At 44.2% G+C, this 15,579-nt stretch overlaps 1 protein-coding gene and 1 long non-coding RNA gene across 8 annotated transcripts in view; one reads left to right on the top strand and one right to left on the bottom strand.

The window, feature by feature from the left end:
- The first annotated feature begins 100 nt into the window (after positions 1-100).
- Positions 101-3,266, top strand: LOC311421740. Its single transcript, XR_014684986.1, has 3 exons — positions 101-310; positions 1,775-1,925; positions 2,658-3,266. It is a non-coding gene; the product is annotated as an uncharacterized lncRNA (long non-coding RNA).
- Positions 3,267-4,263: 997 nt separating this feature from the next.
- Positions 4,264-15,579, bottom strand: part of NUP214 (nucleoporin 214) — a gene marked incomplete at its 3' end in the record, with an annotated part of 44,417 nt that continues 33,101 nt past the window's right edge. For 4 of the 7 annotated variants that reach the window (XM_084493999.1, XM_084494000.1, XM_084493996.1 and 1 more), the window contains 6 exons: positions 14,978-15,134; positions 13,105-13,254; positions 10,695-10,866; positions 7,068-7,210; positions 6,198-6,222; positions 4,264-5,538 (listed from right to left, as the gene is read on the bottom strand). In XM_084493999.1, the coding sequence (XP_084350125.1) occupies positions 5,505-5,538; positions 6,198-6,222; positions 7,068-7,210; positions 10,695-10,866; positions 13,105-13,254; positions 14,978-15,134 (681 nt within the window). Of the gene's footprint in view, positions 5,539-6,197; positions 6,223-7,067; positions 7,211-10,690; positions 10,867-13,104; positions 13,255-14,977; positions 15,135-15,579 lie in introns of those variants that run through there. The other 3 variants (XM_084494001.1, XM_084493997.1, XM_084494002.1) reach the window with 2 other exon arrangements.

Raw genomic sequence — 15,579 nt, 5'->3', positions numbered from 1 at the left:
GTTTACCAGGAGCACATTTTCTCTCTGTTTCAGCTCTTACGCTGCATCAGATAGAGCGAGGAGGTTTCTGGTTAAAAATACCAGCCAGCATCCTGCATTTTTCATTACCAGGCTGCCGCGTGCCTTGTGATGGAAGGACGGCGCTGCTGTGGTTGGAGCAGCTCCGCGGGCAGACAGCAGCTGAACTTCCACAGCTCAGCTCCCTGCTGCTGCTTGCTTCTTTAGCAGAAGACGAGTGGTAGCTGTGAATGCTGCATCTGCAGAGAGGTGACCTGCCTGGAGTAAGGAGAGCCTGCTACACCCTTCTGAGGTCGTAGCCAGCCTTTGTAGCCCCAAAGCCTTTTTTGCACGCTTCTGCCAGCAGCTGCCAAGCTGCTCTCAGCCTGCAAAACGCCGGGGTGCATGTGGGCATGAAACATGAACAGCCATGTGCCCTGCTTGGCGGGGCTACGCCAGCACACGGCGGCGTAACAGGCACGAATGCTGCAGGGGAAGGGGGGAAGCAAAGCACAGGGGAGGGCACGGCTCGAGGAAAGGAATTTGCACGGATAGAGCCCACAAAGAAGAGAGGACAGGTTCTGAGTGGGATTCGTTTCCACAGTGGAAACTCTCCAGCCTCATCTGTTGATAGCAGGCTAAATTTAGATGTCCTACTTTCGGAGGGAGGAGGGGGAGAGGGGATCCGAGGCAGCGCACAGCTGCTTTGGGTGACACCCTGAAAACGCCGGGGCACTTATTGTCTGCACGGAGACACTAAAAACCTCCTGGCAGGATCAGGAGAGGGGGAAGGACTTCGGCTGCCAGACCCAGCAGAGCTGGGGTGATGCTGGAATAAATCCCCGCTGCCTGTGCGCTCACAGATGCTGAGGCTCCAGCTGAAGCCGCACCTTTCTAGAGGTTTTACTGCTCGCTTCGTGATTTTCTAACCTTGGTTTGAAGCAGACAGGCAACGGTTCCTCGATTTGCAGAAATACCCTGCTTGCCTCCACCAGCCTTGCCCAGAACTTTTTGCAGGGGACTTCCCTCTGCTGACGCAAATCAGGTTTTGTTTCCTATTTCTTCTATCTCACATCTCGGTAAGCTGTGCACATGCAGCAGCTGCAAACACCAATTTTATTCCTCCCTGTTTTCAAGCTTTAAAGCAAATATTTTTCAGCAACGCGCTGACATGGATTGCAGAACCTTGAAATATCCGCTCAGAACCCGTGCTGTGCCATGCGCTGCGTGCACACAATTAAAACAGAGCTCCTCCAACAGCTGGCATCAAGGCTCCCGAGGCTGCCTTTGAAAATTAGCCAAGTGCCCCCAGCAGCCTGGTGGGTGCGGAGCCCTGGCAAACACAGCAGAGCAGCGCTGGAGAGCCAGGTCCAAACTGCAACAATCCGTAATTTTGGGGCTCCCTCCATTGCCATTCAAAATATATTAGTGGCTTGTTTCACCTCTGACCTTGCTGGTGTCCTAACACCCGTTTAAACCCAGCACGTTGGCAGCAGTGAAGCTCCTGGCACCTGCAAAGCAAAGCTGCCCAAGGCAGACCCTTTCCCACCAGCCCAATTCTTCAAGCACTGCATGACTCCAGCCCCCTTATCCAAAAGAGGGTGCTTCCAGAAGGATGCTGTGCTTAGGCAGGAGTAAAGAGCACTGAGGGCAGAGCACAGCCCACGGCCCTGAGCTCCTGGTGCCTACTGCAGCAGCTGGGTGCATGAAGAACCCGGTTGTATTATTTGAGGAAGAAGCTGGCTGGCAAGGCACTTGATTCAAATCTCGTTTGCAGGAAGCGTTGCGAGCTCAGCTGCAGGCGCTGGCTGCACAAATTGTGCCCACCCGTGATAAAGGCATGCACAGAGGAGTCCAGGCGTTCCAGCAGGAGCCAGACGTGCTTGCAGAGGAGCTTTGCGACCTCCTGAAAGCTGCAGAAAAACGGAGTGTGGACGGTGTGAGACAGGAAACGCAATGAGTAACCCTGGGGCCCATCAGGGAGCTGAGCTGAAACTGCACGGGCACACGCAGGTGTGCAGAGGGGAAAACCACAGCGAGATGTCCACGCTCACCCCACAGTGGGGAACATTCGGTTTTTTCTCAATGGCTCCAAGTCCCTGGGGCCTTCCTTCTCCCTGGAATTGCTCCAGAAACCTCTCCAGTGCCCATGCGAGTTGGAACAGTCTCGTAGGGGGACATGAGGAGGACCAGAGGGCTCCTCTCCCTGCTGGAGGAGGGCTGCTCAGCCCTGCCGAGCTGCTGTTGCCTCATCCCAGCCCCTGGGGCTCAACGTGACATTTATTTAGGAACAAACTCCCTCAGCGCTACCGAACGCTGCCGTGCCCAAGCCTCGTGCAGGGTTATTTTCCCTTGCATGAAATGCTGAAAGCGATGCACAAGGGCAGGCCCCATGAAAACCAAGAAGGGATAAATAAAACATCGCTTCAGCCCGCGGGCCTGCTCTGGCAGGGACAGGGGCATGGGCAGACAGGGCGAGGGGCTCACAGTGAGACCACCAGAACTCCGTGAAGCACCCACCTTCTGGAACACCAAACCTTATCATGCAAAAACAATTAAGACAAGAGATGAAATAATTTTCCTCTTTGTGATCAAGCTACACGTGATCCCTTCCATCCCAAAAAATAAAGCCTTTTTTTTTTTCTTTGTTGCTCTCTCAGCCTTTGAGGAAGCAGAAATACCCAGCCTGGTCTCTCTGAGGTTGAGGAAATCCTCCCCGCGCCTCGGGCTCCCCCCACCCACGTCTGTAGCACCACCGCCAGAGCTCTGCCACGGCACAGCGTCACCAGCACTCAACATCTTGGGCGAGGGGGATAAATAAATAACTGGTTTTCTTGCATCGAAAATGATTAAGAATCTCCACCTTTGAGAAAAGCCTTGGAAGATTTCCTCTGTTACTGATACAGCCAAAAAAAAAAGGCACAACCACAAGACAAAGCGATGAGCTCCTTCCGAGCAGTCCTGGAACAGTTGCCATTATTTCTTTGAAGATCAACCAGCACGGACAACAGAGCTAAGGACGTAAGGGCTCCAAGCCCTGCTAGTCCTTGGCTTCTTCACCGGGTCTGCCACAATGGGAGCTGACTTCGTTAGCAGCTTTGTTCTTTGGTGGACATCTGTCCACGAGCACTGGACGGGGGCCACGAGATCGGAGGCCACCCAACCCCGATGACAGACCGCAACAGTTCCTGGCAGCCGCCAACCAGGCAGCGCGCACACTCGCCAAGCTCTTGAGTCATCTAATAAAAATGCAGACTTCTCAGAGTTGACTTTGCCGTTTTGTGCATATTCCTGTAGGCTCATGGTCACGATCAGCCGCTGTGCTGCTCAGCTCCTCCAGCAGCTGCTATGGAAACCAGGAGCAGCACCCATTTCTCAAGGGCAGATAGTTCAGGGGGTTGGCTCGTTTCAGCCATGATCTCAGAAGCACTGTAAGAAAACAACTCGTTTGAACAGAACCTGGAGTAATTATTCTGGCCTTTCACTTGCAGAGGGAAAGAGAGTTAAGCAGGTACCAAACAGCACGGCAGGGACAACCCCCAACTGCTCCCATCATTCCAAAAGAGAAACTTTAAATGGCTCAGCATGCCAACATCGCATTCTTACCAAGCCAATCTTCTCCATAGCAAGAGGTTTATTCGCTATCTGGGGGAGCACAGCTGATACGGCCTTGCTAGGAGGTGTCGCATGCCACAGCGATGGGAGATTAACGCAAAGAATTTAAGGTCAGTGGTTCGGGCCAGCTGCTATTTATAAAGAGGAAGGAAAACAGAACAGCGATATCACCTCTAGGCCTTAAGAAGTTTTGTATGGTCAAGGAGGATACACTGGGAGCAGACACTTCACTCTCTCCAGCTTTTATTTCCATCTCCAAACCAGCAATTTTTCATCTCCGTCCCAGTGCGGTGGTCCCAGGGCTGCTGGCAGCCCCCCTCTTCCATTAGAAGGAAAGGTGAAGAACAAAACCTGCACAGCACTGCTGCCTTGAGCACGACACGCCGCGTGCCAGGGTTCAGAAATCCAGGGCATATGTAAAAGCCTGAGCGCCTAGCGTCCTGCAAAGCCTCTCCACATCTAAAAATAAGCTCTCCTTATACACAACACTCACCGCATCTCAGTGGTCTTCCTTTTTAAAGGGAACCTAACTCGTGTCATTCCCAGGTGCAGGGAGATATGAAGGACACTTACTACATCTAGGACAGGAGTTACGTTGAATGTTAATTTTTTAGGTCAAATTGAAAAAAAAAGTGCTTTCTTCAGGAGCTGTTGATAGATACAATCGTTTAGTTCATAACACTGGATGTGAAAACAAGCAATTATCAGCTATTTACAATTCCAAATTACGTGCCCACTTGCCAACCAAACCCAAAAATGCCACTTGTCATCGTATTGCATACTATTCAAAAAATGAAACGTTTGAATGTTTCTGCTGAAAATAGAAAAAGCAGAAGTACCCCAAAATGTCCTATTAGGACCAACAAGATAAAATCACCCAATCTGCATGTATTCAGCTAATACATAAACCATTATTTCAAATGCATTTTTCACAGTGCAACAAAAACCCATTACATCATTTAGAGGTTTCATGGAGGTCAGATGCATCAAATAGAAAAAGTGTTTGTCCAGAACGCCTTCAGGGCATTCTTTAAAACATTTGCTCAATATGTTCGGGTATAAACATAGGAGAATTTCACAAACGTTATTGACTGAAGCTAAGAGCTACGGGGAAAAAGTACAATCTCATACACGTTAGGAAAAAACAGCTGATGGTAGACACCAACAGCCAAAGTCATAAGTTGCAAAATCACTAATGCCTCTGGATGGAGGTCACGTTCCTAATTCAGGGGCCTGAAGTTTTCCCCATAACCTGAGTTCCAATTTCTGAGTTCTGTGAAATTTACAGGAAGGTAAAAACAAGAAAGCTTTTACTTCCCACCTCTTTGCTGAATGTTACTGCCATGGGAACGTGTTCTGCACGCTGCCAGCTTCTTCTCAGATAATTTCCTATTTCTCCACTAAGCCTCTGGCTCACACATGACTCAGTTTTAGCACTTCAGTGAGATAAGCATGTGCCCCATCCTATACTTAAAATTAGCAGGGCAAACTTTAGCTCCTTCTTAAGAGCTTAGGATAACTGGTCATTTGCTTCAAAGAAACGCGTGCTGGTTTGTATCAGAAAACAACTTGAGATACTCCCTTGTCTGGGCATAAGGAAGAACAACAAAAAGCAAAGCTACCAGCAAGCTACCAGTACACAACTGGTTATCATACCGTACATGTATTTCTTCAAGATCCAGGGAGATAAACCCCTTTCAACACAAATAATATCAAGGCAGATAAAATAGTTTAATATAGAGAACAAGTTTTGCATAAAAAATAAGCATAATTTTTTTTTTTTTTACGTCAGAATTTGTATTTAAAACAAAAGCTGTTTGGATATTGATCACATAGGTGACTCATGAACGTAGGAGCTACAGCACAGTTCTATGGGAGAGTTCAGGATGTTCTTAGCTTCTCCAGCCACTAAATCCAGAGGAAGATCTGTGGAGCAGAAAAAAAAAAAACAAAAAACACAGCAATGAGTGTTAGAGTCTCCCTCAGGCTGTATTCTAGTGTCCTGAGTATCAGAAGCTTAGTCTGAGATGGTGTTGATTTTTCCAGCATCTTTTACCTGACACTGCATCAACACATGCTAGCTAGATATAATTATGCTTATTGTGGAGCCAACCATCTGGAGAGATGTATGTTCTCTACTTGACAGGGAAACAAACTTTAAGAATCTTGCTAAAATAATACAGCAAGCCAGTGGTAGAGTGGATCACAAAGCTAACTTCATTCAGCCCTTAGTCCAGTGCTTAACTGCAAATCACCATCTCAACTCAGCCAGAAAGGTAGTGATTCATTTCACACCTTGTTTCAACCTGACAAATGGAGTAGATACTGGATTCACACAAACAGCTTGAACAAACACATCACGTCTCTCTTATATGAGAGATTACTCTCTTATATGAGAGATTAACCCCACTGGGAAGCACACATTCAGAGCATGAACTTTGGGCTCTATGCAGTGACACTAAGAAAGAAGTTAGAACTAGTGTGTTACTGTTACTTTCAAAACTTTCTCTTGTACACCATTCAACTATTCTATTCTGGTTCTGTTTGTGTTTTTAATGAAGAATTAGACACAAAATGTTACTTACGTGTTAGTTGATCCAAAACCAAACCCTGAAAGAAATGCAAGATTAAAAAAATCAATGTTAAAAGGTAAAATGAATGCTTAAGATGTGTAGTAAACGTCCCCTCCCACACACTGATTGAAAAACATTTCTTTCCTGCCTTAGGCCAGGGAAAGAGTGATGGGCAAACAATGGAAGTCAAATCTCCATCTAGAAGAAAACTGACTTGCCTCTGTTCTTGAGTGCTTTGCTTTCACTGGTAATCGGCTATGTTCATTTATTAGTAGCAACTGCATACAATGAGCCTGGTTTATTTGCCTCTCCATGAAAACAGAGGGCTGCTTTCTGAAGATGGAGTTTGTGCTTAATGCAAGCCAGTGGTGACAGACCACCAATGAATGCATCTTCTTTCAAAGGCCCTGTTCTCAGCCCTGCATAAATCAAAGCTGCTTCACTGAACTTGATCAGATTAAAAAAAAAAAAGGCTATTGGTGTTCTAGCTCAATCTTGCAGTGCATGTTCTTTTGACACTAAGTACTTGCATACAGCTACCCATGCATATGCTACTGAAGAGGTATTATTTCTCGACATTTTCCTTTGAGAAGAAAGAACAGCTCCACAAAAAGGGGTGAAAAGCAGTAATCAGATGCAGTATGCAGAAGAAGAGTGATTTATTCACATGCCACACAGCTTATTTTCTGCGAGGGAATCATGAGATTATGCCTGAGGAGACACTAGACTCCAACCTGAAGCTGACTTCTGCCGCAATGACTTCTCTATAGCAGGACCAGGCTCAAACAGATTTTTATCAGAGAGCTAAGCAATCACACCCGAGTTCCAGGAAAACCTGGAGACCTACGACATGTTAGGTTATTTTCCTGTATCTTTTCCTACCTCCTCCAACTGTCCCAAAAGCTGAGAATCCACTGTTTTGCGTGCCGAAACCGGTACCCTGTTGAGACAGCGATCCAAACGTCGGGGTATTTTGATTTGCTAGCGTGCCAAACGATGCTGTATTGTTACTGGTACCACCAAACCTGCAGTTTAAAGAGAAAAATTGTGTTTACAAGCACATTTCACATATTGTGGAAGTTTGTCCCCACACCCACAATGAAAACAGTGCATTCCTTAAACCAAGGATACATCAAAAGAGCAAGACCCCTTGATATGAAGAATTATAGTTGTTCATTCTGGAAATGGATTTCCTGGTTTGGGAAGGACTGTTGGAATGTCTGTTCAGTTCCCTTTCTTAATGGATAGCTGGGAGATGGGCAGATGTGTTCATGCTTACACAGGGTACATTTTCAAGTGCTTGGCGAAACCAACCCCAGCCATCAAACGCGGTATCTTAATTCACCCTGAGTTATTTTTCACCTTTCAAGCTCAGAAGTACAGCACCATTTCGTTTCACAAACATGACAGCAAGCAGCCATTTGCTACGAGTTGCTCACGGTCAGAGCATAAAGCAGAGCCCAGCTGCAGAACTCAGAATTACAACTTTCGGATAGTGCCTTACTCACTGCCCATGGAGATTGTCTGCAGATTTCTCAATTCCTTTCTCTCCCCAGCCCCTTTGGAAGTACACAGAGCTCCACTGCTTTCCTGAAGATCTGCACCTACCTAGCACTTTTCCCCACCACTTCTGGATTATTTCCCTAATTGCTTTTGGGGACTGAAAAAAGAAATACATTTTTATATATGGAAATTGGTCTCTTCTCCACCCACTTATCCAACCAAGCATTATAGAGCTATCAGCATGACATGCTAATGAGACCATGATATGCATTATAGTTCTCTGCCCCCCACATACACTTCCAATTCTGAATGTAAGAGGTGCACTCAAATAGAAGCTTCAAGTGTTTCTCTCTTAAACCAGGCGAAATGCAGACACAAACTATTCAAACGACAAGCTCCTCTAAGAGACCTGCAAGCGCACAATGCTACAAACGCTAATCCAGTACGAGTCCTGCTCTGCACAGACTGGGGGCCAAGTTAAATGGTGTTCCAGCTTTGCAAGGCTGTGCTTCACACACGCCCTGTCATCCCTGAGAGAAAATATTAACCGACAGCACATTAACCCACCTCTCCATCCATCCAAATCTAGAAGAGAGATACAAAAAAATGCAACGAAAACATCAAAACATATCTCTCCAGATACAGGACAACCCTTGTAGCAGTGTGACAAGCAATTCACCTGGTAAAGGACGTCATCCCTCCTATCCTAGATGCAGCTGACTGTACACACTACTTCCATACACAGCATTAGCTATTCTGGGTGGTTTAGCGATTTTATACCTCCGGCCCTGTTAACCAACCCCTGGACCTCTGGTCTGGCTCCTGACCCATGCAGCTTGCAGACAGCTTCATCTCCGAGCCTCAAATGTGATTTTCTCAGCAAGGACAGAACAGCTTTTGTTGTTTTTATTAAAAAAGGAGCCAGGTAGTGGAATGCATTTGAGAACAAGAGGTTTTTACAGTGCTCTGTCTCCTCAGGACTATGCCATGAAATACACAAATCACGTCTACTCGGTGAAAGGAAGCCGTGGTGAAAAGTGACAGGGAAGTGTGGTTCAAACTACTTCTTCCAGTTGCAACTATAAGAAGCTGTCTGTTGAAAAAAAGCTAAGCACAGCAGAGAAGCAGTTTAGGCTATGGACATTTTTTTTAACATATAAAAGACATGAGATACAGTCATTGCCTAGTAACAATTCATACCTATCTCACCCAGATTTTCAGGTCTTTTGTAATGCTCCTAAACAAAACTGAATTGAGATGCACTTGAGGTTAGTTTATGACAGCAAAACCTTTATCATCACAAACAGTCTGAATTTCAGACTTTACAGAAGTGCAGTGGTTTCTATTTTTGGTACCTAAGTTATTTATCAAGTGATGCAGATTCTTCAGAACTGAAGGAGCAATGAACCACATGTTTAAGTTAGCAAGGTGTTTTGAGGAGCTTGGAGCTAATACTGCACAACGTACTTGCAAGTAACTTCACTGGATGTGGGATCTTAAAAGTCTTGCACAGATGCTAGATTATATTCCAGAGTTAAACAATTGCTTAAAACTTTACAACAAGATTTGCAAGGTTGCCTGGAGATTTTGCACACACTAATTTTGATTTTTTTTAAAGCGAAAATCAAATTCCTCAGGCAATTCTGAAAGTATCAGACCAAGGTTGCACCTTTCTAATAGAGAAGAAACTCCCCAAACTTCCCACAAGTTAAGCTACTGAATTTTCTTTCTTGAGTCTGCAGACTCCTTATGCAAGGCCTCCATTTAGATCTCAGTGCTCCTTGTTCTTTAAGCTTTAAGTTCCCATCTTTAAACTTCAAACATTTTCACTGAGTGCATCCAGTTTCAGCACAAAATCACGCAGCACAGTGGCTGAAAGTGGGAACTGAACAAAAATACCAATTGAAGTAAAGTCATCTCTACAAGCGCAACCTTCTTTGTGGGGATCTAATAAAGCTGCCTCTGTTTTTACTTTTCCAAAGGGACTCACCAATTTGCTGCACCAGAGTTTAGGACGTTGCTAAAGAACCTAGCTGAAGGCTCCCACAGCTCAAGGATGGCAGATGGGTATCTGCCTGACCTCGCGGGGGATCAACGGGTACACTTCAGGATGTTTAATGTGCCTTACGTAAAAGGTAGTTCCTCCCAAAACCAAAGACAAACACTTGTGAAATATGGAAACACTAAGATTGGGAAGATAACCCATTTCCTTTTTTCACTCCAAGTTTCTCTGTTTTTAATTGGGTCTGTTCAGTCTCAATATAATTATAGGACATGATGGAGAGTTGCTTGCTGGTGGCCGTGTGGAAGAGGTGAGTTTGCTGCCTATTACACAAGTTGCTTTGCAAGGTTTGAAATTCTCTATTCCTTCTTTATCTCAGTAAATAAAGCGCTGTCTACTTTGGTGCCAAGCACAAGCTTAAGAGGTAAAGAATCAGGTAAAAAACAATCAATGTGAGATAAAAACAAATCACTCTGGGACCACAGGCTGTTACAAGTACCTCCTCCCACCCTCCAAAGGTGAGAGAACAGGCTGAATTCTCATTAGTATCTCCAGCCCAAATCTCACAAGTGGATAAGGTGGCTAGACAGCGTCACAGACGATTTGTTACTTTCCTTGCTTGGCATAATTTGTAGGTCTAGACTTGAACACATCAAGTGTGCACAGAAAATATTCCTGCCTTCACTTACACACACAAGATGACTCACATTCCCCCCCTTTTCCCAATCAGTAAAGCTAAAGATTCAACAAAGTAGTTTCAGCATTAAAATGAGATCATACACATTATTTCCTTTGGGGTTAAGGTTTTTGGTTTATGCCATTTTCTTTTTGGACTTTTTTTCTTTATTTGTGGGGCAGGGTGAAGGGACAGAAACAAGGACACTTAGAGCTTAGCATTCAAGCACAGAATACATTCCTTACCTTACCGGAGGGGAAACTAAGCATAAGAGTAGTTGTCATGCAAGGATGTTATGTTCCCAGACCCTGGACCCTGGTTGGCTTACCCAAATCCTCCAGCGCTGGCTGCTGCTGTACCCTCGCCGAACACTTTGCCTCCCGTCGAGCCCAGAGGGCTTGAAAAGGTTGGGGCTGAACCGAATGCTGGCACCCCTCCAAACCCAGGGGATCCCCCAAAAGTGGGAGGGCTGCCAAACACTGGAGCAGCACCGAAGCCACCTGAGCAAAACAGAGGCAAAAAGGGGACAAGAATATCAAGCAAACAATAGTGCAGAAAGAAAGAAGAAAAATTAGATTTCCAAGTAGACAACCTCTATAATAGGGCTGTTCATCTTGTCACATGGCACAGCATTATTTTTAAAAGTAACTGCCACAAAGCTTCCAAACTGCAGGATAATTTGTTACATAAGTCAGGGATAAGAAAAGTACCCAGTACATGTAAAGAACTGCAACCAAATTAAGAGACTATCCACAGAGCACCACATTCTGGGCCTGCTGAACACTTGAATATCAACTCATTCTCCAGAGCTGTACTACAGGGTGGAATTATATCATCCATGCTTGCACAGTGCAAAGAAATCTCTCTACTTGCTTTCCATAAAAAGACCAGTACTTAGCTGTGAGACAGCAAGCGTGCACAATAATCAAGTTATAGTAAACATGTATAGCAGGTAATAATAGACTGATGGTTTTATTGTTATAAAAGACATCCATCCTTCAGCACAAAAGTAGCACATACCAAGAAAAAAAATCTTAAGTAGGCAGTTTTAAAGCCAAGTTAGACAAGTTACTGTGCAAAGGGACTGCATATAAAAATGCAGGATGAAAAAGTTTCTGCAAAGGCCAGCTTCATGAGCATTTGCTGCCGTGTTTTGATGGCAGTGTTTTAGCCTGGCTTCAGGTCTCATCTAAAGCCTTTCAAGGACATACAAGTTGCCTGAGGACAGAAAGTGACGCATAGAAGTGCTTAAACTGGAAGAACTCTCCCGGTGTAATGGAGAAGGCTCCTCTCATCTCTTAAGATCAGAGAGTAAATAGTAAGTTGGTTTTGAGGTGCTCCAGTGATACAAGGAGATTCAGCAGACAGGTTATTATCTAATGCTGACTTAAGTGGTGGAAACTAAGAGGCAATGATTAAATGCCAGGAACTGCGAGATTCATGCAGGACACCAAGAACTGAACTCTGCCCTTGACAACTTTTGTTCAGGGTTTAGCTGCCTTCTGCGGCTCTGAACCAACCTCTACCCAGATGATTTTACTCCATGCTCATCTACTGATATTATTGGCCTGTTTCTAATTGACACCGTGGAATGCGAAGGACACCTGCTCTTTTGTTTGACTAGGGCCGAGGACTGGGATAGCACCGCACATTTTAATACCCTGGGTGAAATTCCAGTCCATGAGACAAGGTAATGGATACTGTTTGGCTGTAAACACAAAAGGTCTGGAAAAAAAAAATAAATGCTAGGCCTGAATTATTTAAACATAGATCAGATATCTTGTTACCTCTAGCTCTAGGAAGTTAGAGTATTTATCACAGGGGCTGAAGCTTTGCTTGGGATACACTTTCATTTGCAATACATATTAACAATTAGTGAAGAAAGAAAAGTGAAATATCCAAGTAATGAATTCAGGAGAAAAGGGGATCCAAATCAAGTAAATCCTTCCGCTGCAGTTGAGAGGGGAAGACGCACAATTTCTTCCAATATTTAGCAAATGTAACCAAAAGTTGGAAGGATATGATGGGCTCTTTTTAGTTGGATGTCTCTTCTACACAAACCTCTCAAAAAAAATCCCACCTCAAAAAAAAATAACAAAAAAAAACCCAAGAAACGAAAATAATCAAAAGCAAGATTACAGTCATTGGGTGAAAGAAAAATAAGAGCATCCTTCAGCAATGCCCTTCTCCTCCTCTGGCAACAGACACAGATGGGAGGTATGCCGGAGACAAAAAACTCAACCAGCTATCAAGTGGAATGCAATACTTAAGAGAAACCTTACAAATGGCTGCTGGATCTGATAGCACCATCATTATGCTCTCAGCCACTTCACTAACGCAGAGCACAGCTCCTGTCAAAGCAGAGTGCTTCCTCTCCAAGCACCACTTCTCCAAAGGGAGTTCTTAAGCACCACTGTCTCAAGACAATTTCAGAGATGACCAAGCCTCCCCCTGCTTTCCCTAGGGATGAAGCTTCAAAATACCCTCCTGGAGCAGAACACCACCTCCCATCATCAGTGTTCACTCTAAGAATGGTCTGAGGACAGAGGAGAGCTTTGCTGTCTCTGAACCTCTGTCTCTCCATTTTGCCTCCTAATCAACAAAAATGAACATTTTGCCGTTCAGTTCCAACATATCACCACTACCCCTGAGGCAATCTGGGGGGGCAGATGACAGTAAAAAGGAAGGAAGGTTTGTGAGATTTCCTACATTTCATAAAGGGTGGGATGACAAGATACCTGCTTTGGTTGGACTAGAGAACCCAAAGCCTTGAGATGCCACGCTTCCTCCACCAGAGCTGAAAGTGCCTGTAGGCTTCTGCTCCCCAAAAGATGAGCTGCCAAATCCAAAGGTCTTGGCTCCACTGTTTCCAAATAAGCTTGAAGAATCTGGGGAGACAAAAAAAATACTTGTGAAGCTCAGAACGCACACCAATTTACCATTTAGCATCAAGAAACAATCAACATTTTTCTCTGGTGAACCACGTGTTTTATTTCATTACAAAATCCAATACTACAATAAAGGAAGACTAAGTTAACGAGAATTGGTATTAATGGTTGAGGTCAGTGGATCATTAAAGATGTAATAAAATAAAGAGATTTGCTCTCCCGAGTCTTTAAGTGCTACTTTTAGCCACGTGCGGCTGATTTTATAACTTTTCTTTGTTCCTCTACTTTTACTTTTTAGTCACTGCTTCCCCTCCTTCATGCTTTCTAGCCTTCTGCTTTCCCTTACTGCCAAATCTAATTCACAGGTGATGAAATAACAAAATCAGGCAGTCTCAATTAAACAAAAGCCACATCTAAGAAGTCGTTATGAATAGCTGTTATGGCACACAAAGATATGTAACAACGGTAGATCTGCAAAAGCTGCATATGGAAGGCACGAGTGGGTCTCCCAGCATTTCAAACTAATTGCTGCAGCTACAACATCATATACGCAGCTCAGCACAAATTTTAGATTATTACAAAGACCTGTTAATCCAAAAAACTCAAGACTAATGTATTTTTAATCTGAATATGACTATAAAAATTAACATTTACGCTAGTTGGCAGTGATTGATTCTCACATTAACAGTTAATCGTTTATAGGTTCTAAGAAAGGATTTCTAACAGGCCCTTTAAAGTCCCTTGTGCAAAGGAACTTGATGGTAACCTTACTGTATACTTAACCACTTTCCATGCCTCCTTTTGCTAGCTTGGTTGGCTGGGCAATATGCAACACGTGGGAGAGCTGGTTTGGCACCTCACATGCAGATTGATTTAGCTAAAACACCCATATGGACTGCTGCCTTTTAGCTGGCAATTGGAGCAAAAGAAAGGGCAAGTGCTGAGCTTCTCCTCCCAAAGAGGACTAATACAATTTCTCTCCTCTACCCCGCTTTCACGATGCTCATACAGTTTGCCTGTGAGAAACCCACCCCATCTACCAAATCTGGATAAAAACTGGTAAAATGAACTCTACAGTTCTGCTTTCTAGTCAAAGCAGACACCCCCAAAAACAATTGCTGAATGGATTTATTTTTCTTTACTACAAACATGTGACTGAAAAAAATTGCATCTCCTAAACAAGAAAAATTACTGAAGAGCTTTCCACGTATTAAAGCAAGTTTTCATAAAATGTTGTTACATGCGCTGCAAACAGACAAACATTTTAAGGACAAAGCTGAAGAAACTGCCCATCCACCATATACATTGACTTGGCTTCACTTGAGCATGGGATTCAATGATTTTTACACTGTTAAGGCAGATGAGAAATAAAGAAAGCTTTCTAACTTGCGACAAAGTTGGAAACAGAAATTCAATTACAGGAATTTAGAGCATTTGATTTTAAAGAAGCACTTGGCCACAGAATTCCCTGAGGAACATAAATATTCTCCACACTCCTTGCATTTGCTTGTTTGTTGCAACTGCTGCCCTACTTGCTTTCCATGAACCCAGAAGGAGAACTACAGAAGAACACATCATGCATACTGTATGCCTCTGCTAGCCCTACAAGCCTTTCACGTTAACATAGAATTTAGTAAAAGACAAAGAACAGCAGAAAAACAGATGGGATCGCAAAGCAGATGGGAATCAGGGCACATTTTGTATTCTTGTTTTCTTCACTTACTCTGGGAAGCTGCAGATCCAAATCCTCCACTGGAGGAACTGAAAGGATTCTTATTGGCTGCATCCTGACTTGGCTTTCCTCCCAAACCACTGAAGAAACCCCCACTTCTCCCACCATTTCCAGCTCCAAACAGGCCTCCACTGGAAGAAGATGGCTGCTAGAACACAAGGACAGAAAGGGGATTTTAAGAGAAGTCAAAGCAGCACATGTCCCTGGGGTGATTCTCCTGTTTGGCCTATTCCCCTGAGCATACGCAGGGGCTGATGAACCAGCATGCAGACTCTTCAAACACACAGTGCCTTCAAATCTGACTTAAGTTACTCTCAAATCTCATTTATATAGGAAAATATGCCTTTGAAAAAATCCTCCATACTGTCCAAGAGCACTCCACTTCCCATTTAGCAGAGAATAAAGGTTTATACTCTACCCCTACCTTAACTTCCCGGTAAGATGCTCTTCTCTCCATACCCCTTAGAAAACATTTATGCAGGTGCTGCTTTGGTGCCTCCTACATTAGCAAATATCTTCAACACACAGGGAGACAATCTTTACTGACTATGTCATATTTGATTTATTTATTTATTTATTTTTATTATTAGAAG

Source organism: Aythya ferina (genome assembly GCF_964211825.1).
Source record: "Aythya ferina genome assembly, chromosome: 20".
Taxonomy (NCBI): Eukaryota; Metazoa; Chordata; class Aves; order Anseriformes; family Anatidae; genus Aythya; species Aythya ferina.
The sequence above is the reverse complement of the archived record's forward strand: the minus strand, read 5'-3'. Positions and strand labels throughout refer to the sequence as shown.